The sequence below is a fragment of the Sphaerodactylus townsendi genome, linkage group LG07 (genome assembly GCF_021028975.2).
Source record: "Sphaerodactylus townsendi isolate TG3544 linkage group LG07, MPM_Stown_v2.3, whole genome shotgun sequence".
NCBI lineage: Eukaryota > Metazoa > Chordata > Lepidosauria > Squamata > Sphaerodactylidae > Sphaerodactylus > Sphaerodactylus townsendi.
In genome coordinates, this window is record NC_059431.1 from 89,365,579 (window position 1) to 89,392,798 (window position 27,220).

Genomic DNA, 27,220 nt, shown 5'->3' on the forward strand with positions numbered 1-27,220 from the left:
TGGACAAGTTTAGTTAAAAGATATTTCTAAATGAAAGTCAGCTATGGGTGCAAAGTGAAAAATCAGGTGCTGGAGTCCCACTCTTCTCTACTGGGGAATGGTTTAAGTACCACTGACTTACACAAGCACTTCTCAGTGCACATTCCTAGCATCAGAGTTGCAAGTGTAGTATTGAAAGAAACAAAATTAGTTCACCTCCTACTATGATCAACATTATTTGCAGGGTTAAAAGTAAGAGACTCCAAAGGAAAAAATATCGTGCTAAATCTTAATAGGAGGTAAACAGATTTTTATGAACAGTAGGCACGAAACTGGAACCCCATGGAGCAGATAATCCAGTCAAAGTTGAGTTTGATCCCAACGGAAGCCTGTTTCAGGTAGTCATCTTAAAATTAACTCAGCCTTCCATCCTTCTGAGGTCAGTAATGAGTACCCAGCTTTCTGGGGGTAAAGTGTACATGACTGGAGAAGGCAATGACAAGTGATCCTGTAAGCAGTCCGCCTAGTGAATATATTGATGTGGCGTCATACCATGGGTAATGACCCGGTGCTCGCACAGGGGACTATCTTTACCTGTTTAACAACAAAATGGGAGAAGCAAAATTCTCAACTACCATCGAATCTTTAACAAAGCTAAATTCCACATTGTACATATGGACTAATAATGGTCTCCTGTTTTATGGATAATTTTTATGATGCTTATGTCTATCAGCCTGTTTTTAAAGACTTTTTAACACTGTGGTTTTTAACTGTAAGCAAGCTCAAGCAAGACTCTGAAAAGGTGACACTGGATTGTTCTAATCCAGGGGTAGGGAACCTGCGGCTCTCCAGATGTTCAGGAACTACAATTCCCATCAGCCTCTGTCAGCATGGCCAATTGGCCATGCTGGTAGAAACTTGATAGATATGAATTCCCTAGGCTATGGAAAACACTGAGTCCCTGTTCTAATCAAATAAACAGAATGTGTCACAAGTCACTTAGAAATGATGACCTTTCAGCGCTAAGGTGGTCATAATTGAGATTCATAAAAGATTCAGGATACTTTCTACATCAAAGCTGATTAAAAACAAATAAACTAGGCTGCCAAGATTTGGATCACAGACCCTATTCCTTCAAAAAAATGTGCATGATTTAATGGTGGCAAAGCACATACTTCGCATATAAAAACCCCAGGGTTCAGTTCCTGGCATTAGCTGTTAAAGGACCAGGTAGCAAATGTGAACTATTCTGAAGATTACAGATAGCTGCTGCTGCTAGCCACAGCACAAAATACTGAGCTTAATCTGACTCAGCTTAATTTAGCTTCATACGTCCAAGGTCACTGCTACAGACAATTTAAAAATCAAGAAGCATGTGTAAGATGAGTGCAAAATGAAATACATTCCTCTGTCATGTTAGCAGGGTGAGCCAGTATGTTGTAGCAGTTAAGAGCAGGAGGATTCTAATCTGGAGAACTGGGTTTGATTCCACATACCTCCGCGTAAACCCACTCCTACATATGAAGCCTGATGGGTGGCCTTTGGTTAGTCACAGTTCTCTCAGAACTCTCTCAGACCCACCTGCCTCACAAGGTGTTTGTTGTGGAGAGAGGAAAGGAAGGAGATTGAAAGCCATTTGTGTCAAGACCCCATTTCCCTGTAGGGTCTTGCAATGTGTTTCGAGGGAAGTCCAGGAACTGTGACACCAAGCAACCCCTTATGCTTATGCTTGCTTTGTATAGAGATTAGTAGTAACATTTCCTTTTCCTAGCCAGACACCACCTAGCCCTTATCTGGGTTCCAACCTTGGAGAAACTGCATGGCCTGAGCACACTTTCGCTTAAAAAAAAAAAAATCGGGGGGGGGGGGTTATAGGCTGCTGCTTAGTGTGAAACTGTTAGGTCCAGCAAGAACCCCACAGAGTGTACCTGTTTGTTTATTCTGATGCAATAAATCAATTTCAGTGAACCTGAGTCTATTGGGAAGAGGCTGGAGGGCGACACCACTTTGAAACTCCTTAAGGTAGAGAAAAGTGCAGTATAAACCTTCCTCCTTTTTTAGCATACCTGCAGACAATGTATAATACTAGATCCAACACCAACACCGGATCTTCTACAACTGCAGTGTCTATCATTACAGTGTCCGTATATGTTTAACAAACCAGCATGTTGAAAGCTTTATGCAAAAATCTAGTCAAACTATTTCAAAAGAACTAGAAGGTCAACTTTTCACAACCGTTCACCCTTAGCTAGATGCTGCTGCTAAACTGAAGTGCTTGTGCACTACTCAGTGATCTTGTTACCATGCTAACTACTGAAAGCTTTGGAATTTGGTACCCAAAATCCAGACAAATGTATGCACAGCTATAACAACAGACTGGTTCATCGTATGCAATATCTCCAGTTGTGCACTTTCTTTAATATTCCGGGCTTGACAAACTAACAGGGGAATTCTGAGTGTTCATTTTACAGTTCTCCAGAATATAATAGCCTCCTCTACCATCTGGCTTCCTGCCATCCCCCTAAGTTCAGTGCTTTGGTAAAAGGCAGAAATAAATATGAACACAGTTTCAGGCTCAGGCTCACTTCAGAAGCAGCAACAGATGACCAAAAATCAGCTGGTCACCATCCTACCAGTGCTACTAAACTACAGGATATTGAATGCCTAGGAGAGAACTAGAACAATATACTCTAGTTCTACAGCAATGTGGCTACATACTGAACCAGAAAAATGGAAACGAACACCTTCTCCCAGTCCATGCAATGACTCATATACATAATTGACAAGTGGCTGACTGCAGAGACAAACTATCCTCCTTAGGGTTTTGTTTGTTTCCCTGAGCCTCCTGCTCCCTCCCTGCAAAGGATTCTTTAACATTCATCCATACTCAATACCAATCATTTTTCTCAGCTTACTGGGAAGATGCTCTGATTAAGTTAAAGAATGGCTGTGCACTATTTTGATCAAAGACTTTTCCTATGTGCCACCTTCTTCCTTGAGGCTGTTCTTCTGTGACAGTTTCCTTATCAGAAGGAGGCAGACATGACACATCATGTCTCCTGCAGAATCTGAGGCAGATTCATCATTACAGAAAATAGCTAAAGGATTAGGGAAGTGGGTATGTAAGAATGTTCTAATAAAAAAAATCTGCCTTGCTAGACTGCACACAGTGGGGGTGTGGGAGCATTCGGAGGGCCATCTCCAAGTAAATGTTTGGTATCAGGAGTTCAAAAAGTGTCACCCTGAGTAGCGCAAACCAAAGAAGGTAGAACTCAGATTAAAAGAACTTTGGAAGCCAACAGGGCCATTTAAAATCCCTGTGAAGTCTTCCTCAGGAAACAAAAGGCTTCCTAACTGTCAAAAAGTAGAGATGCTCTACTAGTTCAATCCCACTACAAGAAGAACAGTAGCTACTCATGAAACACAGTGTGTGGTAGTGAATAATTAAGCATTCTGCTTCCTACCTAAGACAATAACAAAGCTTGAACCAGAAGTTTGAGAGAAAGACCATTGGGCACTTACCCGGAAGGGTCCTTCTCCTCTGAGCCTAGGAGGACATCTACAGGTGATTCCCACCACACTGACAGGGAGGCAGGATCAAATTCTTAGACTTCCTGTTTCCTGTGGGAGTCACTGCCTTCAGCTCAGTTCCAATATATGCAAAGCGCACTCTGTATTGAAATTAACAACTTCCTCAACAGGAAAAAAGGTCCCCAAAAATGAACATTATAACAAGGATAAAAACTGGACCAGGTAGAAATAGAAAGAACTGCAGGAAACAGAAGTCTACAACGCTTCAGTCACCCATACCAGCACAATGAAGGGAGGGTAAGATGTCCTCCTAGGCTCAGAGAAGGACCCTTCATGGTAAGTGTCCAATATTCTTTCTCTCTTGAAATGGAGGACATCTTCCGGGATCTCTCAACACAGTGTCTTTAATTCTGAATGGCCATGTCCTCATGTTATGTCTCTAATATGCGCAGGAGTACCCTACGGCCAAAGCTGTGTCAGCAGAGCTACATTGTTTGTCCAATTTTACCTTTGAAATGCCTGGTAAGAGATATGAGAAGTGGAACACCAGAATTGGTTGCTCAATACATATCTTCCACTCCACCAAGAGCTTTTCCTGAGTCATTGAAGCTGCTTCATGCTTAGCTGCATTTTCTCCCAACTAGGGAGTGGACTGTGCTCCCCTGAGTCTTATATGCTTCCACTATGCATTCTTTTAGACATTTCCCTATGGTGGGAGGGGAAATTTTGTGACCCAACCTAGGGGGGGGGAAATGGAGATGAACAACACTTCCATTCTTCTGATGGAGATAGTTTGAAGGATGAACACCTTGAGTGCTCTCCTAACATCCAGGGTGTGACAGATCTGTTCTTTATGGTGTCCAGTGTTAGGAAAGAACGAAGGCAAATAGATTTCCTCCTATCCATGAAACCTACAGTTTATTTTTGGACAAAAGAGGGAGTTTGTTCTGAGAACCACTTGATCCTTATGAAAAATACAGAGCAGAATATATCAATAGACACCCCCCCCCCCCAATTTGGATATCCTCCTGGCTAAGGAGACGGCCACCAGAAAGATAGTTTTGAGCCCCGAATGCTTCAGCAATATTTCTTTAATCAACTCAAATTGTGGTTGAGTGAGTGCCATCAACAGAGTGTTCAGTTTTCATTTTGGAAACCTATCACATACTGGTTTCTCCTTGAGAGTTGCTCCCCTCAAAAAGAAATGAAGACTAGGGTATTTAGAAGCAGGCCATTCATCAAGAGTTGTCAGCACTGCAGCAGTAGCTGATGATGATCTATGCCCGTGGTGGCGAACCTTTGGCACTCCAGATGTTATGGACTACAATTGGCCATGCTGGCAGGGGCTGATGGGAATTGTAGTCCATAACATCTGAAGTGCCAAAGGTTCGCCACCACTGATCTATGCAGTGTTGAGGTCCTCAGGCCAACCTGGATATCGTCTCATAAGAAACGCGGGATATCCACGGTTACCGGGGAAATTGGTCTACAGCTTCCTGGTGATGCCATCTGGTAAATGCTTTCCAGGTCCCACTGTAAATCTTGGTTATCAATTTCTACCTGGAACCCAAGATAGTTTCAGTTACCTCAGCTGGATAACTTAGTCTGCAGAAAAATTGCTTTCCAATCTCCATGCAGCAAGTTTCCACAATTCTGGATTGGGGTGTGTCACTGGGCCCAGTTGAAGAAGGCCCTAACATACTGGCAACTTGAATCGAGTTGTCACCACCATCTCCTGGATCGTGGAATACCAAAGACATCTGGGCCACATGTGGGCCACCATCACAATCACTGCTGGCTGCTCTCTGATCTTCTGAAGGAGTTTTGATAGGATGGCTATGGCAGGAAAAGAATACAGGCTAGGCACCCAGGCCAAGGCAAAGTTAAAGCAGCCATGATGTCTGCCCTCAGGTGGTCAAACTGAGAAACTTGGAAAGTTGGCACTGGCAAATTTGTTGAAATATTGCTTTCTTCAAGCTTTATTTCCCATCTTGCATGTTTTGCATGCTGAGTCAATAAGCCTGGATGTTGGAGATTCCCCTGATGAGCTCCACCCTGATTGACAATCCCAATTTTTTGGCCCAAGACAGCAGAAGGATGGTCTCTTGTTGAAGGGTGGGCAATTTAGAACACCCCCTCCACCGGTTTGTTGGTGCATGTCTTAGCTGGCACATTGTCCACTCTTATAAGTATATGGCTGTTCTGTATCTGGGGGCCGCAATGCTAGAAGGCCCAGACGAATGGCTCTTAGCTCCATACCAGGGGTCTGCAACCTGCGGCTCTCCAGATGTTCATGGACTACAAATTCCATCAGCCCCTGCCAGCATGGCCAATTGGCCATGCTGGCAGGGGCTGATAGAGGTATGAATCGAACATCCTGGAGAAACCGCCAAGGAGTTACTGAACTCTCAGACAGTTGATGGGCAATTTGGTTTCCTTGGGTGACCATCCTGAACTGGGGAGCTGTCCAACTTTGTTCCCCATTCTGAGAGGCTGACATCTGTGAAAATCTGTTTGGGTTTGGAATCCAGTAAAATTTGCCCTGTTTCGATGTATTTCTTGTTCTTTGTCCACCACACATGCTTAATATTGGCCATGCTGATTTTTAGGATGCTATCTTGAGCTGGTATGGATGGAGGGACACTGTTGGAGCCCCTGCAAGAGTGCAGTCTGCCTTACTGCAATGTAGCCTTGATGTTTGTTTTCCAGGAAGGGCCCACATCAGACTGAGTAAGGAGTTATCTGAAGGAGACATGCTTAATTGTGGGATCTCATCCGCCTGGAGCGAAATCAAGTCTTTAGTCTAAATTTGACTTTTTGATGTGTCCTGCCAAGAGATTTGGAGCAGGAAATGTATCCCTATTAGCAAAACTCCAGAATGTATCTTTGCCTAGCCTCCCACTCCCGAAATGTATCTATTAGCTTGCTCCCAAATGTATCTATTAGCACTCGCTTAAATATTCCAGAGAGTTTGAAGAAGGAGCCAACAAGCTTTTGGAGAAGCTTGACCAGAAGAGCCGTTGTCCTGTAAACCAGCGGATGGAGTCGTTCTGTGCAAAGGGTGGCCCTAATAGCAAGGAGGGAAGCCTGATAAAGGAGTCTCCAAATAGAAATGGATGTGGATTCTCTGCTGTCTGAGGACGACTAGAATGTTGATCATCAACTTTGAGAAATACCCTCGGAGCAGTATAGAGTCTTGAACTAAAAGTGATTCTTTGTCATGCAGAATCTGAGAAATCGTCTGGGCCCAGGGAAACGATTGGAGCGATGTAAGGTAGAAGCTTCAAGGTGAGAGTTCTGTGGGGATCAAAAGAATACTATGGGAAGAAAGAAAAGTCTGCCACATGGATTTACATTTCACTGAAGTAACAAAGCTTGATAAAGGCTGTTCAGGAATTCCATACCCAGGACAGCCTACAATCTCCATTACATTTTGGCACAGTGAAGAACAGCAAGTAGATCGCGTGGTTCTGCTCCTGAGAAAAAGGCTTCTTCAACAAGAAGTACTATTCTAAGGGAGGATGAGCCAGTGGAGATAATAAAGCTAATAAGGTATGACTTGCATCAGGTCCCAGTGGGAGGAAGACTGGCACACTCTTCAGCCAAGTTGCCATGCCGTGGGTAGGCCCGGATGGGAATTGTAGTCCTTTTTTTGAACATCTGGAGAGCCGCAGGTTGCAGACCCCTGCTCCAGACAGTTGATGGGCAATTTGGTTTCCTTGGGTGACCATCCTGAACTGGGGAGCTGTCCAACTTTGTTCCCCATTCTGAGAGGCTGACATCTGTGAAAATCTGTTTGGGTTTGGAATCCAGTAAAATTTGCCCTGTTTGATGTTCTTGTTCTTTGTCCACCACACAACGCATGTATGTGTATGCTGATTTTGGATGCTATCTTGAGCTGGTATGGATGGAGGAACTGTTGGAGCCCCCTGGAGTGCAGTCTGCCCCACTGTGTAGCCTTGATGTTTGTTTTCAGGAGGCCCATCAGACTGGTGGGAGTTATGCGAGGAACATGTGTGGATCTCATCACCTGGGCAATCAAGTCTTTAGTCTCGGTGACTTTTTGATGTGTCACAAAAAGTTTGAGCCGAAATGTATCTATTAGCACTCCCGAATGTATCTTTTAGCACTCCCAAATGTATCTATTAGCACTCCCAAATGTATCTATTAGCACTCGCAAATATTCCAGGGTTTGAGAAGGAGCCAACAAGCTTTTGGAGAAGCTGACCAAGAAGCCGTTGTCCTGTAAACAACGGATGGTCGTTTCTGTGCAAAGGGTGGCTAATAGCAAGGAGGAAGCCCTGATAAGGTCTCCAAATAGAAATGGATGTGGATTCTCTGCTGTCTGAGGACGACTAGAATGTTGATCATCAACTTTGAGAAATACCCTCGGAGCAGTATAGAGTCTTGAACTAAAAGTGATTCTTTGTCATGCAGAATCTGAGAAATCGTCTGGGCCCAGGAAACATTGGAACGTGTAGGTAGGCTTCAGTGAGTTCTGTGGGGATCAAGAATACTATGGGAAGAAAAGTCTGCCACATGGATTTACATTCTGAAGTAACAAAGCTTGATAAAGCTGTTCAGGAATTCCATACCCAGGACAGCCTACAATCTCCATTACATTTTGGCACAGTGAAGAACAGCAAGTAGATCGCGTGGTTCTGCTCCTGAGAAAAAGGCTTCTTCAACAAGAAGTACTATTCTAAGGGAGGATGAGCCAGTGGAGATAATAAAGCTAATAAGGTATGACTTGCATCAGGTCCCAGTGGGAGGAAGACTGGCACTCTTTTCAGCTGTTTGCCATGCTGGCAGGGCAATAGCAATCGAACATCTGGAGAAACCGCCAAGGATTACACAGACTTTATAACAATTGATAGACAATTTGGGGTTTCCTTGGGTGACCATCCTGAACTGGGGAGCTGTCCAACTTTGTTCCCCATTCTGAGAGGCTGACATCTGTGAAAATCTGTTTGGGTTTGGAATCCAGTAAAATTTGCCCTGTTTGATGTTCTTGTTCTTTGTCCACCACACAACGCATGTATGTGTATGCTGATTTTGGATGCTATCTTGAGCTGGTATGGATGGAGGAACTGTTGGAGCCCCCTGGAGTGCAGTCTGCCCCACTGTGTAGCCTTGATGTTTGTTTTCAGGAGGCCCATCAGACTGGTGGGAGTTATGCGAGGAACATGTGTGGATCTCATCACCTGGGCAATCAAGTCTTTAGTCGGTTGACTTTTGATGTCACAAAAGTTTACAAAGTTTGAGCGTAATCTATTAGCACTCCCGAATGTATCTTTTAGCACTCCCAAATGTATCTATTAGCACTCCCAAATGTATCTATTAGCACTCGCTTAAATATTCCATATAGGAGTTTTGAGAAGGAAAGGCCAAGCAAGCTTTTGGAGAAGTTGACCAAGAAGCCCGTTGTCCTGTAAACAAACGGATGAGTCGTTTTCTGTGCAAAGGGTGGCTAATAGCAAGGAGGAAGCCCTGATAAGGTCTCCAAATAGAAATGGATGTGGATTCTCTGCTGTCTGAGGACGACTAGAATGTTGATCATCAACTTTGAGAGAAATACCCTCGGAGCAGTATAGAGTCTTGAACTAAAAGTGATTCTTTGTCATGCAGAATCTGAGAAATCGTCTGGGCCCAGGAAACATTGGAACGTGTAGGTAGGCTTCAGTGAGTTCTGTGGGGATCAAGAATACTATGGGAAAAGAAAAGTCTGCCACATGGATTTACATTCTGAAGTAACAAAGCTTGATAAAGCTGTTCAGGAATTCCATACCCAGGACAGCCTACAATCTCCATTACATTTTGGCACAGTGAAGAACAGCAAGTAGATCGCGTGGTTCTGCTCCTGAGAAAAAGGCTTCTTCAACAAGAAGTACTATTCTAAGGGAGGATGAGCCAGTGGAGATAATAAAGCTAATAAGGTATGACTTGCATCAGGTCCCAGTGGGAGGAAGACTGGCACTCTTCAGCCAAGTTTGTTTCTGATCCAACATATTCCTGGGCTCGAGATACAGTGTCTGAAGGAAATGTGGTAGAATTTCAATCCATCCCTCTGGCATGCCTGCTGATTTCTCCATTATGCAATAACAAGCCAAAACTGAAGTGAACACGCCAGGCAATCAACCATCTTCAGACAATTCATTCCACAGAACCAGACCCTTTTGTGGGGCTGTTCCAACACAACTGGCTGTTCCAACACAACTTGTGAAATTCTTGAAGAAAGTGGGGAAGTGTGTGTTCTGCCCAAAAAGAATGAGCACTGTATGGTCGCATGTCATTGCGTCTTAGGTACCTGGGCGCAACCTTTCCCTTGGTGTCAATCAGGATTCATTTCAGTGCCTCTCTGAAGAGCTTATCCCCTTGGAAGGATATCAAACAAGGGCCTTCGAGTGAAAATCTGCCTGCCAGGCCCTGAGCCACAGCAGGCACCTAGTGTCTGTAGCTGATGCCATGGCCCTAGCTGAGAAAATGATGGTATCTGATGTAGAAGAGGAGTTTAGATTTATACCCTCCCCCCTTTTCTCTCCTGTAAGGAGACTCAAAGGGGCTTACAATCTCCTTTCCCTTTCCCCCTCACAACAAACACCCTGTGAGGTGGGTGGGGCTGAGAGAGCTCCAAAGAACTGTGACTAGCCCAAGGTCACCCAGCTGGCGTGTGTTGGAGTGCACAAGCTAACCTGGTTCAATCAGATAAGCCTCCACAGCTCAAGTGGCAGAGCGGGGAATCAAACCCGGCTCCCCAGAGTGCACCCGCTCCTAACCACTACACCCTGCTGGCTCTCCGTAATGTAGAATCCGTAGTGAAGGAGGTAGCCTTAAGGTTTCTAGAAGCCCCTTTGTGAAGACATCGTTTGGAATCTGGGAGCAGCTGGATCATTTTCCTTGTTCAGACTATGGCTGCTCTGTGACTACTGAAGCAGGTGTTGAGGCCTTAATAGCCATAGCAATAGCTTTGTGTGTTTTTTGAGCAAGCTGGTCCGCCCTGCAATTGGTGCTGTCCTTGATGGTCCCTTCTCTGTCTTTGGAACTCAGGCCAGTGGATTGCAGGGCCACAATGGGAGAATCAACCAAGGGAATCTGGAGTTTCTGGTTAGGGTAGGCAGGCAAGGCATACAGATTCTTAAGGAATCCTGACACTTGTCTATTGGCAGTAGGGGTTAGCCCATTGCACCTTTAACTGCCTTTAAAAAAAGTTAGGAAATGGAAAAATCTTACCCGAGGTTGAAGGATGAAGGAAGAACTCTGTGTTCCAAACGTGAGTACCTATGGTGTCAGATTTATTATTTTCTTCCCTCTCCCTCTTGCAGCATCCTTAATATCCAATGCAGCTAGGGATTTATTAAGCAAGAAGGAGAAATCCTCCAATTTGAAAAGCCTAAGGGACTGTTCCATGACCAGCATTTCTTCCTCTGCTTTCTACTCAGACAAAAACTCCCCTTCTTCTTCAGATTCCTCCACACTATCTGAGAAATAACCAAGTCCCCAAAGGGGACTAACTCTGCCTCTTTTTCTGGCAGTTTTCCTTGGCCAAGAGGTGTAATCCTTCTCCTGGGAGGAGGGTTACTTCCTGCAATTGAGGAAGAATGGGAGGGAGCCTGAGGGTGCTGAAGCAATCCCTTCTCAGACAGCAAGCTCAGCATGTCTTTAATTTAAACCTTAACAACTTTAAACACATCCAGGAAGCTAGCCCTAGCACCAAACTCGCCAGTGTTACCCGACTCCATGCAGTTGGCTCCCCCAATGGTATTCTGCCCTCACGGAGCAATCTGGAATTGGGCCCAACTAGAAGAAGCCTTTGGAAGGCTGGGTCAGTCAGCAGAGACTGCACAACTGTCAGGAATGCCAGAGGTGTTGGCCGCCTCCTGGTCTGCCTTCACCCTTGCCTGCTTATTGTGATAATGCAAGAAGACACCACACGGGAAGTCCTGGGCAGCTGAGGCAGAGGCAGTCCATGTTTGGGTCATGCCAGCCCAGTCAATTACTGGTTCTTCTGTGGGAGTGATCAGAGCTCCTGCCTCTCCTTCAGAGAGAAAGTCATTGTCTGGCCAGCTGCCTTCCATTTCCAAGGCACCGCATCTAAATTTCCGCAATGCCTGCACTCAAGCTGCTGAGGAGCCTTAAACGGCCAGGCGCTAGTAAATCCAATCCTCACAAAGAGGAAAGAGAAAAGAGGTAGAATGGTAGAAGAATAAACAGACCAATAGAAGTAAGAAAAAGTGAGTTAAAAAACAGTAGTAAGGAAAATTTAGCAGATACAGCTGAAGGGCAGCTGCTTCTCCCTCTGAGGCAGGAAAGACACTAAGGTGGATGGGTGATTCCCACAGGAAACAGAAAGTCAAACAATTTGATCCAGCGTCCCTGACAATGCAGTGGGAATCACCCAGAATATGTCTCTCCAGGTCAGGGAAGAAACTGCCCTTCTGTCTCCTGCTGAAAATATTTAAAGGCATGAGACTAATGATTCTCAGTGCTTACCCTGACAACTACCAGCCCAGGTTGCTGTGAATTTTATGTATTCATACTTTTTTTAAAAAAAAAGTTTAAATTGTATCAACTTTTTATGAGCTACTTTGGGTCCCAATGGAGGCAGTACAATAAAAATACATTGAACAAACACATTTATTAAGGGGCAGAACATTGAGCAACTGGCTGATATCACCAGACAGTAGTAAAATAGTCCATAAGGCAAAAAACTATTAGATGGCAGATCACCTTCTGCATAATCATAGCAGCATATGTTAACTTAGGATGTGGCCAAAATTTCATTTTAAGAAAGATGCTGGCTCTCCCCCAGGAAAAGCCAGTCGACCTGTTGTGGACTAAAACTGGATTCCTTTGTCAAGGCTAGTGTGTATGCCACACTCATTCTCTGAGTAAGCAGAGGACAACTTCTACCAGTCACCTCACAAGGGAATGCAGTACCCTACCACAGAGAAACAGCACGTACCTTATGGGATACAATCGGATTTTTCTTCATTATTTCTTATCAACTGGAATCCAGTGAGTTTCCCCAGACGGCTCCAAACCTCATGACTGGATAGTCAAACAGATGCATTTGATAGGGCTGTTGTATCCAGTTCCAAGTTTTCCCCATGGTTCGGATGGATCACAAGGCACCATAAACAGCCCTCCTTATTTTTTTACCATCACCTTTGATAAACTCAGAACTGCTTTCAATGGTACGTGCTTTTAAACTATGCCAACACCCTTGTTAATAGGCTGTTGCCCAGTGCCTACTCTCTGTGAAGCCTTAAAACTGAAGGGCAATTGTCATTATGTTTTGCTCTACTCTCCTTTATGCAAAACCTCGACCTAAATGTCTTGTTGCTGTCTTACCTAGCCTTGATCCATATTCAGCAGCAGAGAATATTATTTTCCTTTTACCAATGTAGATTTGCATATCACCTACATGGTTTCACTGTATACTTTGCCTGCTAAGAAAATTCAAGCTTGAGCCATGCTCAAGGCCAAAACTGCTATATTTGATTTGCATGTTTATTATGGTGGTTGTTCCAGTTTGGGTGTTATTTGTTATTTTACTGTTATTTCTCAATTTTATCTAAATTGCTTTTATGGTTCTTTCCTATCAACCCCTGCAACCACATCTGTGAATCATTTACAATAAATTATTACTAGTAGGATTTGAGTGAGTGCTCGGTCCAACACATACCCATGTGTCCTACAACAGGCAGGAACAAATATAGTAGCATAACTAAACTTTTCTTAATCATGGCCTACTTTTAACACCAGTCCTTTCCAAATTGGGAGAATAAGCTATCTACTTATCACAGACGCCATTTAAACCAAACTTGCATTAAAAGGAAAAACCAGCAATAATTACCTAATCTTTTTTTTTAAGTTGTAAACTGTAAATTATATTTCAGAATAAAAGTTAAAGAACTGTTCAGTGAACCACTCGGATTTATAAAAACCTTAAGTTACAAACATTTCTTAATTTAATGTCATTGTTTCATGAACAATTAATTTCAGAGCAAGTAACAAAAAATAGTATCAAACGTGTTGATCAGTAAATTGTATATTCTTCTAATGATGTTAATCAAAATATTTTTACTAATATTTGTCTGACCTATTCACCAAACGTATCTCAAGAATGTCTCCTCAGTCTGGTAATTCCAGTTCAGAGTTATGATTTGCTGTTGATTTGTAAACAAATCCAGAAACCCTCACTAAAAACAGTCTTCCTCCTTACATCGATGCTTATTCGCAGGGTTAAAAAGAAAAAGAAAAAAGCTTTCCTGTGTGTACTGAAGGGATTTTTGCCACCAACAAGCAGGACCACAGGTATTCACAAGCCTACTTTATAGAATGGTGTCATCCATTCATTTCCAACAGCAATTGTTTTCCACAAAGTTCTTGTTTTGTTTGTTTAGCTTAATGCATTGCTCAGGCTCCAAAAGACAAAACTACTTGTACTAGTTACCTAACAAGTTAACAGCCAGTTATACACTGCAACAGTACAGGAAATCTTTGCAGGTATTGTTTTCATTCTTACATCATAGTAAAACAGTGTACAAATCATGATTTCAATGGACGCCAGTTATAAATGTGAAAGCTGGCGGGGGGTGGGAGTGGAAAAACTAGTTTTTCCCTGAGGTCTTTCCCCTTATTTTTTCCAACAGAAAAAAGGAAATTTGGAGAGTATTGAAAAAACTCCTATGAAATGTTTTCTCTTTTAGAATGAATGAAATATTTTTAGAGACAAAGTAGGCATGCTATATACAACTCTTGAATGCATGAATTTCTGGAAGTAGAAGGATACCTAAACTCCATGAAGGGAGAATACAGGGCTTTCATTGACTTCTGCTGTCCTCTGGACCTGGACCTCTCCTTGTGGTTTACCTCATGTCTCCCTCAAACCACTGTGAGAAATACACCCGCAGAAAGAGTCATAAGTAGCTGATTTCCCTACCTTGCTAGAGCAAAAGAAGATAAGAAGCTAGTAGGGCAGAAACTGCACGAAAGTCTGAAAAGAAAACTCTGGAAGTTTCATTGAAAACTACATCCTTTCTAATCAGTAGCAGCTGAAGGAAGAAGACAGCATCTACAGAGTGAAGAAATTCACACAAAAAGACAATAACCGTGTAGACAAATACAACAATGAAGAATTAGGGCTCCTAGCCTAAGTTTGTGCACTCCCTGAGAGGCAGGAAAAAATACTGACCAAAATGGCGCTGAGGCTCAGCACAGGAAGTGGTTTTTAAAAGTTCCTGCCTCCAGAATCACCCCAAGAATCACCCCAAGCAGATGTCCTCAGCCTCCAGGAGAACTAAGACATTTATAACATTTAACTTCCATAAATAGGTAATTTAATGTGATACGTTATAAATGATGCATTTCATGTTGTTAAAGCAGTAAAATTAGTTTAGCTTTGACGTGACACTAAATATTGTAAATATTTAAATTTCCTGACATTTACAAAAAATTCTGAAAACTGGGAAAAACTTCCCCTGTGGCTGCAACATTTCTGGAAATGAGACACCTCTAATGCCAATTTAGTGTGATGTCTGAACATAGCTGAGAAACTGTGCCTTGTTGATAGGTGCTGAACCGGACTTCTAAACCACACTCATTTTCTGCAGTTTGCACCAAATGCAGTTTGCCCTGAGGACTGAACACAAAAATCCAAGTTTCTTCAGTACCGCCACAACATGCAACATTGAGATGGAAACACAGATCACCAAAAAAAATCATGCTGCTGTAACAGTAAGCTATCAATTATACTTTATAGAGTCATTGCCTCCCTTCTCCTTCTCTTTGTGGCCTACCCCAGCTCTAAGCAGAAATATTCTTTAGAGATTTCAGCCTCACAGGACAGTAAATTGAAAGGACAACAAATAGGGGGGAAGAATACAACAGTGGGGGGGGGGGGCAATGAAATGGCTTAACACAACAGAGGGGTGGCCATTGATAATTAGAACCAGAAGATAGGTGTGAAAGGGCTGTAAAATTTATTCACTCCACTTCAGAGTAAAGACATTCAGGAATTTGGTAAAGCTGTTAAAGACTAAAATGGAGAATGATGATGCATAATAAAGAGCAAGGTGAAAAGGCTTGGGTTACTAAGCATCTCCTTCTCACCTCAAACTCAGTTGATTACAGTTAACTAAGAATAAAAAGGTCACATGGGGAATCTTTGGTGACATCCTGGCAATATAAGGGAGCCCAAGAAAGAGGCAAGCAGCAAACTAGTTGGGGATTTACAAACTGAGGTCTGTTGTGCACATCTGGTAAAGTAACCAGCATTTGTGCCACAAATTCTAGTTTAAACAAGCCACAGTTTGAGGCGTGAACGCAGATATTGTCTTTGTAAACACAAGCATAACCAGATGGATAGCTGGAAGTGCACAATATTAACAGATGGCAGGAAGAACAAACCATTCAAGCCAGACAATATCAGCAGAGGCTGTCACAAACCTTAGAAAGCTGAAAATGGCAACTCAGCAAGCAGACATTTGGCTAGCTGTATTTTTTTTCATAGATAGACTATGCCTACAAAGCTGATACTTCAACTAGGAAGAATTTAGTTTCCACAGAGAACACTACATATAAAAGTTGTACAACACTGCAGATGTAAAATTCACCAAAAAAAAAAAACCCTCCCTCCCAGGTTTTAGCAAGGGAAGGGTGTCACATTCTGGGAAAAATCAAAATGTATGCATATATATGCAACGTCCTATCAAACATAAGCTTCTTTTATTAAATCAACAACACAAAATGCATAATTTAAGAACATAAGAAATGTATAACCTAGTCGGGATATCAAAAAGTATGAATGTCTATTTTCTATAAGAAAATCCACAACTATATGCAAGGAGTTGCAAACTGCTGCCTTCTATGCTATCAGAGTCCACATATCTTAGTTTCTGGCATCTGGGAAGCAGGAAAAAATAAAAGGTAAAAGAAGAGAACAATGTAACTAGCACAAGAAAATGTATTTGAACAGAAACACATGCATAGCCACAACAGGTAAGAGTAGCAGCATATTTTAAATAGTAATAGTTAGCTCTGAAATCAACGAATTTATAATAAAGTATTACTAAATACGATTATAGCACATTGCCAAAATCATCATTTAATGCTATAGACCAGGGGTGGGCAATTATTTTTTCCATGGGGCCGCATAAGAAACAGAAAATATTGTGGAGGGCCGGGCCAAAAGGCTGAACTCAATTCTGCATAATAGGGGCTGATAAGTGACAGACAGGTGCACAGATCAACTTGGAATCAGTGGCAACGGTTCTGCATACAACACTATTTGGCACAAAGAATCACAGGCTTAACCTACCTGCATAGTTGTCCACTGTGACAATCAAGCAAGTGGGGAGACTTAAGTCCCTTGACCTACTTTTTTCATCGACTGGTGTTTTGAAAGCCCCGCAGAAGCCAGCAGCCAAGGCAACCGGCTTCTGCGGGGTTTTCAAAGACGCCTCGCTCCCCAGCAAGGCAGGGGGGCCAGTCAGGGTCATCCAGCGGGCCGGATGTGGCCCGCGGGCCGTATAATGCCCAGGTCTGCTATAGACTGTCTTACATAAATTTCTTCACATTATACATACTGAGCAAAACCTTTTCTTACATTTCGCTTATTCCAAAACAGGGCAAAGCTTTTTCTCCACTGCTCACCATTGAGAGGAAAAAGCCCTCATCTCAAAAACGATTGCACTAGTGACTAATTCAAAAGAAAACACTTCATATGAGTTCTTTGCCATACTTCCCCAAATTTCCCACGGCAGAAAGTGAAAAAGGCCTAATACTTTTTCATGCTATAAGTTTTGTGTGAGAAAAATCTTTCCTTTAGAAGCCTTTCACTTATTATGTGAAATATGTTCTTCTTTTACAAGTTTTTTTCTCCTCTACTCCCACAAATCTTTTGCTGGAAAAATTGAAAAAGGTCCTTAGAAAGAACATGATGTCCCTAGGCCTTAACATCTCTGTACAAGATACCTATTAAATATTTAAAAGCTTGTAAGTGAAGATTTCGGTATCCAGTAGAGTCCTATGCTACCCATGTAGGCCTGAGCATGATAAGTCATAATATGAAGAACTTTTATCAATAAATATTAAGTAGCATAACCACATAATTAATGTAATATTCTCCAGCATCTAAAGATACCTGGAACTAGAAGGAGATCATATCCCATTAAACGACATCATGAAAAGACCTCAGTCAGTTGGAGTATGAGACTGAATACTCAAACAGGATTTCAAAGAACATCCTTGTGCCCAGAAGCTTGAGTGCAATGCAGAACACTATTGTACTGTAGACAAACTATTACAATTTGGGTCTAGGAGCCCAGGGCAGCATCCATAGTTTGCCTCTCAATTTTTTTCCTTCACATTTACCTTGTGAAACACCTTAGAACTTAGCAAAACCTTAGCACTTTATCGGAAGTCAGATGTGATAGAAATAGTTATTATATCATCAACTCTTCCATCGTAGAGAAGAAATGGAAAGCTACATTACCTGAAATGCTTCTTCCACTGATTAAGTAAAGGTATCCCCCTGTGTAATCACCTGGTCATTACTGAACTGTGGGGTGACATCACATCATGACTACTAAAAAGACTCTGTTTAGGGGATGGTTTGCCCTTGTTTTCCCAGTCATCTACACCTTACCCCCAGCACGCTGGGTACTCATTTTATTGACCTCATAGAAAACTGAGCCAACCTTCAGCTGCACCTGAAACCAACTTCCATCAGGATCAAACTCAGGTCTTGAGCAGAACTTTGGTTGCAGTACTTCAACTTACCATTCTGAGCCATGTAGTTCCTGATTAGATACATCCAAACTGAACACATTTGAGGATCCTAGAGTTGCCTGTAGATGAGTTTGTAGGCAGCCAATCTCCAGAAGATACACGAAAAGACATGTCAAGGCCCAATTGACCAACTGACAGTAATCTCAAGGACTCCCACGCACACTTTTATCCAAAGGGGAAAAACTGAATATCTAGAGGAAAACTGAGGAGGAGGAGGGATTTCCTTATAGTTCGTGAAATGAATGCCTCTTTCTAATTCTTGCCTAAAGGAGCAAGCAACATCTTCAAAAGAAACTGACCTATGTATGGAAATATCTTACTTGATGATATGAAGTGCCAGCATGTAGAGAGTAGAGAAGCTTTTTTCACTGTAAATATTCAGTTCTCAGGAGTCCACGGAACTAAAAATGAAGATTCCGAATCAGACATATTAGTACTTCAAGAAGCTGTTTGTGACTCGAAACAAGTACATGATATTCTGAAGGGAACATCACAGACACAGACAATTTTGTCCAGAGCTACATAATTCCATTGAACACTGCTGAGGAGATCAAGAGATGCTGATCTCCGAGATGTTGGAAATGCCCTGACCACATTCAAACATGACAAAACTCTGTTTACAGTGGGCCAACTATAGTGCTAGCCTCTCACTTGTTCCTCCATCCTCCCCAACTCATGTATGGCTGCAATCTCCCAGTTCCAGAAGCCTCTGGGCATAATTACAACTCATAGTTTGAGCAGGCCAAGTTAAGGGGTTTTGTGCCATACAAATTTATCTTAAAACCCATTAATCCCAAGAAAATACATACCACATTTTATAAAGCAGTAATGCAACCTCGGTTAAGAAGATCAGCATTGCATCTAGTTCAGTTTCCCCCCAAATCTTATTTCTTCCCCAAGGAAAAAAAATTAGATGAAAAAAGATTTTTCCCCCTACCCTTGGTTTCAAGTTTTCTGAAATGTCCACATCCCCATGGGCAGGGGTAGGGAACCTGCGGCTCGAGAGCCTCATGCGGCTCTTCTGCCCTTGCACTGTGGCTCCACGAGCCGAGCCGTTGGCCCCATCCTTGCCCGCCCTGCAGGCAGCAGGGCGGGCGCATCCATGCGCTTCTCAGAATGAGCGGAGTAAAAGGTAAAAAAAACCCAACATATATAGTGTTATCTTTATTTTAAATGTCAAAAATTATTTGCAGCTCCAAGTGTTTTCTTTTCCCGTGGAAAACGGGTCCAAATGGCTCTTTGAGTGTTAAAGGTTCCCTACCCCTGCCCATGGGTGATCATTAAGCAGATGCGGATCTTACATGTACAAAACTCAGACTTTCCGTCAAGTTGTATTTACAGCTACCAAAAACTATCAAACTTAGGAACTTCCCATGCTTAAAACAAAAACATGCACTACAGTAATAGTCTTGAAATCCTGCTGAATACAAAATGGCAACTATAGAGAGCAAACCTTTAACAATGCAGAGTACTGAAGCATATTCAGCAGCAGCAATTCAAACAGCGAACGATCAGACTTTGTAACACCAGAAATACAGGAACTCTCTTCTCAGAAAGACTTGCCTGTCCCTTTTTGTTTCGTCTGGCGTCCTTTCAGTGATCCTTCCTTCCTGCCCAGTTTCAAATTGTCATTTTAATGTATGTGTATTTTAACTCAGTACTAGTTGTTTGAATGTTATTGTTTGGTTTTAACAGTTGTACATGGTTTTAATCTGTTTGCTGTGGCCCCGATGAAGGCTGAAAAGCCAGGTATACATTTTGTAAATGAAATAAACAAAAGTTCCTTTGTAACAGCCGTGTGACAACTGTGGCATCCCATTCCTCAACTTCACAGTACATAAAATCTACCACTTGGCCACCATTATCTAAATTCAATTTGCAAGTTATCCAAGTACTACTAAAACAACTAACCACTGGTTTACATATGAAGAGCTGATAAAGTGGCATTCAAATAATGGACAGTGCAAATATCATAGAAGTAATGCTGCTTTTAAAAAAGCATTAACTTTGCAAGCTTTCGAAGTAAGGTAAATCTGAGAGATACTCACATTGGTATTGACTAATAAGAATGCTGCAGACACATTCAGAGGCCAAATTCCACACATTGTCATTATTGTAATAATTGACCACCTGGATCTTCCTTCTCAGACAGGAAAACATCAGAGGCAAACAATTAACAGCCACACATCCAATGTCATGTGGATTCTAGAAACACCCCACATCTGAGGGCAAATAAGATGTATACTTGGAATGTTAGAGATGTCACAATAACGAAGAATTCTTCTTAAGGAAGCTGCAAATCATAGCACAGTGCTGGGGTGGGAGACAGGAAGAACAAATGATGCTCTTTAATGTACAGGGGAGGGGTTTCTGCCCCTACAGCTGGAAGCCTGATCTCAAGCAGAAATATTTCATAATTAGTCCAAGATGGGAAAGTACCAGAGAAGACAGGATTTAAAGACCGTATTTCTCTTATTGGTTTAACTTCAGTACTAAGGTGTCTAAAATCAGCAGGCCAGCAAGAGAACACCACTGTGCATGGAATGGTACAAAGTCAAAGTGATCTTTCACAGTCTTCTATGTACAGGAATTCTCCTATCTCCTACTCTATTACCTTACTGGTCACTGCTCACTGGCCTATTATTTCCCCTTGGGGGAAAGTCACCACTCACTTATCTGCCCATTCTCCTTTCACTTGAACCCGTTCTTTAATGACCCGAGACATGAAAATCAGTTACCTAAGCCTCTCTAAAAAGGAAGGGGTGTAACCAAACGGCTCATCCACACACATTCACGATGCACCAGGTGATCAATTAATTATTTTATCTTTTTTGTATTTTTATCTACACTAAAGGACACACCAAGCCAAAGTAAAGTAAAGACAATCTGAGGATTTTTCAGTATTTTCAATTTAGGTGACATTTCACACAAGTTCTCAATGTGCATGTCAATTCTTTGCAAGAAGTAGAACTTGTCTCTCTAAAATTAATATCCATGGTTATGCACTAATCTTGCCTAGATGAAACAGTGAACTGTAAACAGATTATTCTTATAGTTCTTATTCTTGGCTGGATTAAACATGAGGTATCTGACAGCAAGCTTATGATGTTTTTAGTACAAGACAATGCCATTTGAGTACAGTGTGCTTACCAAAATTGTTGCACATTTTTCTATGTTTTGGATCACTTAAGCAAATCAGGAAGGAGATGTACTATAATACAGCTACCACCAAAAAAGCTGACATCAGATTTACTGTAGAAGCTTTATAGCAGGAACAGCCTTGTTTCCAATAGTCATTAGTACAACTTGTTAAATTCTTCCAGAGCCACACAATGTGACAAAGTGCTTTTGTTTTAATGATCAATAAGTTGGCATAACTGACAAAAAGATACAATATGAACGCAAGTTACAGTTGTTTCCCACATTACAAAATTTCTACAGGTACCATGTGTGTGAGAAAGACCTCTTAACAGTCCCATAAACCCACCTCAGGAAACCATTCCATAAGCTCAGGTACCTGTTAGGTAGATCAACTCAAGCATTTGTTTAGTGTACTGTAGAGATTAAAGCTTTCTTCCAACTAACTCTTGGTAGATTATTAAGGCCATTTTGTCTCAGCTGTACTATTTACACATTCACAACCTATAAGTTCTATTCTCACAATGGGAGAAACTTGAAGCTTATCTTAGTTCAGTATTGTTCTTAATAGATAAATGGTATATGCCAGAAGACAAGTAATCTTTTACGGATTAAAAATAACCACTGAAAAGTAACACTGTCTGCCCCTGAAAACAACCAACAGCCAATTCTTCATAACAATTGTAGCCAAGTCACTCTTTAGTGGCATAGGAGACATTTCCATGCACCTCCATCCTATAACTCTGCCATAATATTTAGCAGTGTGCCACAATGCAAAAATACCTGACCTTTATAAATATGCAATTACCACCTGGCCAGGATTACTCTTTGAACATTACACTACACAATGAACTTGCAGAAAAATGGTTCCATTTTACACTGCAGATATAATGCGTATAAGTCCCTGAGATCAAAGACTTGAGGGAAGAGTGATGTCAGTTCCAAGATTTTCAACCAGAAGATTTATTATGCTCTAGTTCTTGAACCAGAACAGGACTTTTCGCAACACCCTTAGCCCACTGGGGAAAGGCGGCCTAAGCCTTCTTTGCTTCAGTCTCTCTGGAGAAATCCAGGCCGGGGGGGGGGGGGGGTGTGTGTGTGTTTGCCTGCAGTGTAGTGGGGATAAAAGGGATTTCCAAAGCTCCCATCATAATCTGGCACTATTTTTCATCAATACACCTCCTCTAACAACCAGACAAACTTTAAAAAAATCACTGCCAGGTAAATCACTACTTTACTACTATAACAATATCCTTTGTTGACTTCTAAGTAGACCAGCTTAGGTCTACTTTACAGCATTTCACTCAAAGAAAAAATTATTTCATTTCAGTTAAATTTGACAAATTTATTTATTTATTTTGATTTCTAAACCGCCCTCCCCCACCCCACTATTATGCCCACGGGAGGCCAGATGAAATGGCAGTGATGTATTTAACCAGGATGACCAAATGCCTGGCGGAACAGGTCCGTCTTACAGGCCCTGCAGAAACTCTGCATGTCCCGCAGGGCCCTGATCTCCCTTGGAAGCCTGTTCCACCAGGTAGGGGCCAGGGCTGTAAAAATCCTGACCCTTGTAGAGGCCAGCCTGATAGCTTTAGGGCCAGGGATCACAGGAGGTCCTCCTCCGATGAACGGAGGGGCCTAACGGGGCGATATGGGGAGAGGCGGTATGGGGAGAGGCAGGTCCAAGGCTGTGAATGGCTTCAAAGGTCAAGACCAACACTTTAAACATGACACGGAACTCGATCGGCAGCCAGTGCAGATGGTATAGGATCGGAGTAATCCAGTCCCTGCTAGACACAGTGGCTAGATCAGGGCGGGAGAGGTACGGGGCCAATTGCCATGCCTGCCACAAATGGAAAAAAGCCGACTGAGCCGTTTGGGTGACCTGGGCCTCCATTGATAGTACTGGGGGTCCAGAATCACCCCCCAGGCTCTGGGCGGATGAGGCCAACTGAAAAGCCTCACCATGCAGCATAGGCAGGCCAAAAGACACCGGACACTCTTCCCGACCCAGCCACAGGACTTCCGTCTTTGTAGGATTTAATTTCAGCTGACTCGCACTCAACCAACCAGCAACAGCATCCAAACAACGCTGGAGAGCCTCAGGGGCCGAAGACGGGCTGCCTTCCATCGTGAACACGAGCTGCGTGTCATCCGCATATTGATGACACCGCAATCTGAAACTCCAAACCAAACTTGCCAGGGGGTGCATGTAGATGTTAAAAAGCATCAGGGAGAGGATCGCTCCCTGCGGCACCCCACAGACTATGGGATGTCGTCTGGAGTTCTCTCCCCCCGACGCCACCTGCAGTCCCCAGTCTCGGAGAAATGAGGCCAGCCAACACAGGGCTGACCCCCTAACTCCAACAGCAGCGAGGCGGTGGACCAAAAGGTCATGATCTACAACATCAAACACTGCGGTGAGGTCTAACACCAACAACAACGCCAAACCGCCTCTGTCCAAGTGAAGCCGGAGTTCATCCATGACAGCGACCAACACCGTCTCGGTCCCATGACCAGCACAGAAGCCGGACTGGAAGGGATTCAATACGTTTACATCATCCAGGAACTGCTGGAGCTGATCTGCCACTGCTCACTCAATTACCTTGCCCAGAAATGGGAGGTTCAAAACTGGGCGGTAATTGGCCGGATCTGTAGGATCTAATGACTGTCTTTTCAGGAGCGGGCGGACCACTGCCTCTTTAAACCAACCTGGGAAAACTTCTTGCTCAAGGGAACTGTTGACTATCTCCAACAGGTGGCTCTGTAGCTCCTCCCTGCCAGCTTTCACAAATTTTTCAATAAGTTATTTTTTACAGCCATTTACAGGGTGGGAAAATGGACCATTGGATACTTACTGGGAAGGGTCCTTCTCCTGGGGAATAGGAGGCCATTTTGGTGAATGATTTCATATCCCAGTCTCTGGGAGGCAGGAACTTCAGTTTTTGTAACTTCCTGTTGGAGTCCATTTTAAGCCAGTATTTATCCTGCCTCACTCGGGAGACCTGTATCTTCATTTTTTGTGTACTAGTTGTGTGAAAGTCTTCCCTATGTCACCCACCCCTCATTGTTGTGTGTTGTCATTTAAAGGGTGGGGAAAAATACAGTTTATCTGAATGTTTCCATATTTTTTTCCTAGGTTTATCCATCTCTATTCAGGATCTGCATTGACTAAAGTGCAACACTAGCAAAGTTACTGGAATCTTCTTTGCAGCTGATCAATATTATGCATTTGAAAAATCAAGTCCTTGAATCTGTGTCTCCTTGGCCTTTCTCTGCACATCTTTCCAATTTTCATTAGTTAAAAGCTAACCAAAGTATTACCATTATTACTTAGCAACTCATTCCCATTACAAGCATTTCCTCAAGCCCACAAAAATACCAGCCCCTGTTATAATCTAGGATCTGGTACTCACTGGTTAACTGTGCTGGCTCCAACTATCTGTTGTGCTTTTCAGTACAGTAGGGAGGTTGTAATGTCCCCTCTGGAATATGGATCTATGGTGAATCCACCCCCTAGAGTGATTCTGCAAAAAAAAAGTTTAAAATCTCTCATGCCCAACTTCAAAAACAAGAATGCAAACAGACCATACCGTTACACATGCTCCAGGCAGAAAATTCCAGAAAAATATTCAAGAACATGAAAATCTGTCTGACAATGTTGTTTTCCATTGTTCTCTTATTGCTTTTGCCACCAAAGGGGAAGGAACTGTCACCCCAGTGTCATGTGAATCCTCATTCACAGAATTACATTGTACTGAGATACAGTGTGATCTTAAGAAGAATTATACCCTTCTGACTTGCATGGACTCAGAAGGACCTCCCGTGGCTTTGGATAATATTGTTTTAGTCCTAGAATAAGGGATATATTCAGTTAATGCTTCGCTTTAAGGAGACCAAAGTGTGGCCTGCATTTTTTTCCAGAAGGCACCTAGAGCAGGACAGTATTATTTCCATTCTACAACTGTGAGGTAACCAAGAGCATTTCCCCCAAAACCCACTTCTTAGTTCACATTCTTAGGTCCTACCTATAGCTGGTCTTTATTTCACCAATAAGAATTAATTGCTTCACAAAGCACGCTCAAATGACACATGGAAAGTGGATTTAAATTATGGGTTGAGAGAACAGTTTTCAAATACTAATTGAAATCAAACCACCCTGATACAGCATAATAGATTAACTAGGTATCTAGAGAAGACAGTGCCAGCAATAAGATTTCTTCGGTTGAAACTCCACTGTGCCACCTGGTGTTATGCAAATTTAATCTTATCACCCACCTTTCACAAAACCAGACATGTAAAGACCAGTCTACACATAAAAGTAGACCCTTTTCAAGTGTATGCAACTAAAAGCAGAGATCGTGGGGAACATCCATCTTAATTCCCAGCAGGAAAAATATTATCTCAGAATTCGAAAGGGTTTTTACTGAATCAAAAATAAACTGCTGCATGCTCTCTCAGTTCCGTATTGTTTCCATGCAATTAGTATGCCTCTGCCAATCTCAGTTCTCAAATATGAAGGGCAAATACATCTCTATTCACTGAGGCACAAAACAGAATGAGCCAATCATTCAGGGTTCCTTGATCCATACCCAAGATACGTATCTGACTTCTACGCATCTGTGAAAAAGACTGCTGAAATACTGATGCAGCTACAAACATATGTGGCCACTCTTCCATGTAACATCTTATACCATCAGAAGATGAAATGCTTCCACCCCACACAAGTGTTCTTCACATCAAAGTTTAAGTAAAACTGCATCACTTTAATTAGAAGCTTAAAGATAGCTTAACAACCCTGGTGGAGTTTCAGTATTGGCTCATTCTGCTAACATGTTAGACTCAAATGCCTATTGTTAACAAGGAAGCATTCTTCCTAGGAACTGCAACAGCTACAGCAGAGGTTCCACTATCACACTAAAGCAAACAGACCTTAGCAACAAATGCGTAATTCAGTATTCTAGAGAAGGCTTTAAAAAAAATATATAGTCCTTTAGGTAATCAAGACAGACTTGACCATGTGAAAAAATATTCGGTGAGAGCAGACTTCTAGCGATACAGTCTTTAGAGTCCTGTAGAGCTCTGCACCAATTCCACATGCCTAGACTAGGAGAAGCAGAATCATACAGCCTTAACAGCATACGCTGAAATATCCAGAGACATACAATGAGTGAAGAATCATTACATAACCTTACACAACCTGGAGAACAACTGATAGGGTTCGGTAAGTGTAAGATGCTATAAAATGCATTTTTGGAGTTTTTGCAATTCATACAAAGAAGTTTTTCTTTTAAAAAAAACACTGAGGCTATATTTTGAAATTGGCATGCGGTAAAGGGATGTCTTGATTCTTCCTCCAGAACAATTTTTTGTCTGCTTTAACCCAAAGCTGCTTTTAATCTTAAGATACAGGTGCCCTTACCTTCTCAGTAAGTAAAAGAAGCTGATAGATACAACCATACTCAGAGATTGTGTTGTACAAAAAGTGAAAGTGAGAATGATAATACTACTAGCGGCCCTAGTTGGAAGAAGGTTAGCATAAAATTCCGTACATGTGGGGAGGAAAAAACTGGAATAACTTCAGAACTGTTTTCATCACGCCTCCTAAAAAGCTCCCCAATTTTACCAGTGGAAAATTTGAGAATCTTTGGGGAACAGAAAACTCTTTTCGAATACTCTATCTTATAATGACTGAAAGCTTCTAAGACAAGGTTTTACTCAATGCGTAGCATGCAATCATTTACTGTAGCACTAGATGACACCTATGTACAGTATA

At 42.3% G+C, this 27,220-nt stretch overlaps 1 protein-coding gene across 12 annotated transcripts in view; it reads right to left on the reverse strand.

Annotated features, from left to right (window-relative positions):
- Nucleotides 1–27,220, reverse strand: part of ELAVL2 (ELAV like RNA binding protein 2) — a 213,600-nt gene that overhangs the window by 132,940 nt on the left and 53,440 nt on the right. For 2 of the 12 annotated variants that reach the window (XM_048503245.1, XM_048503241.1), the window contains exon 2: nucleotides 24,861–24,971. The exons of 6 other annotated variants lie outside the window; for them this stretch is intronic. Coding sequence is in view for 1 of the 6 variants with exons in the window: in XM_048503238.1 (XP_048359195.1) it covers nucleotides 18,624–18,646 (23 nt within the window). In the remaining 5 variants the exon portion in view is untranslated. Of the gene's footprint in view, nucleotides 1–18,623; nucleotides 18,647–24,860; nucleotides 24,972–27,220 lie in introns of those variants that run through there. 4 more of the 12 variants (XM_048503238.1, XM_048503236.1, XM_048503239.1 and 1 more) reach the window with 4 other exon arrangements.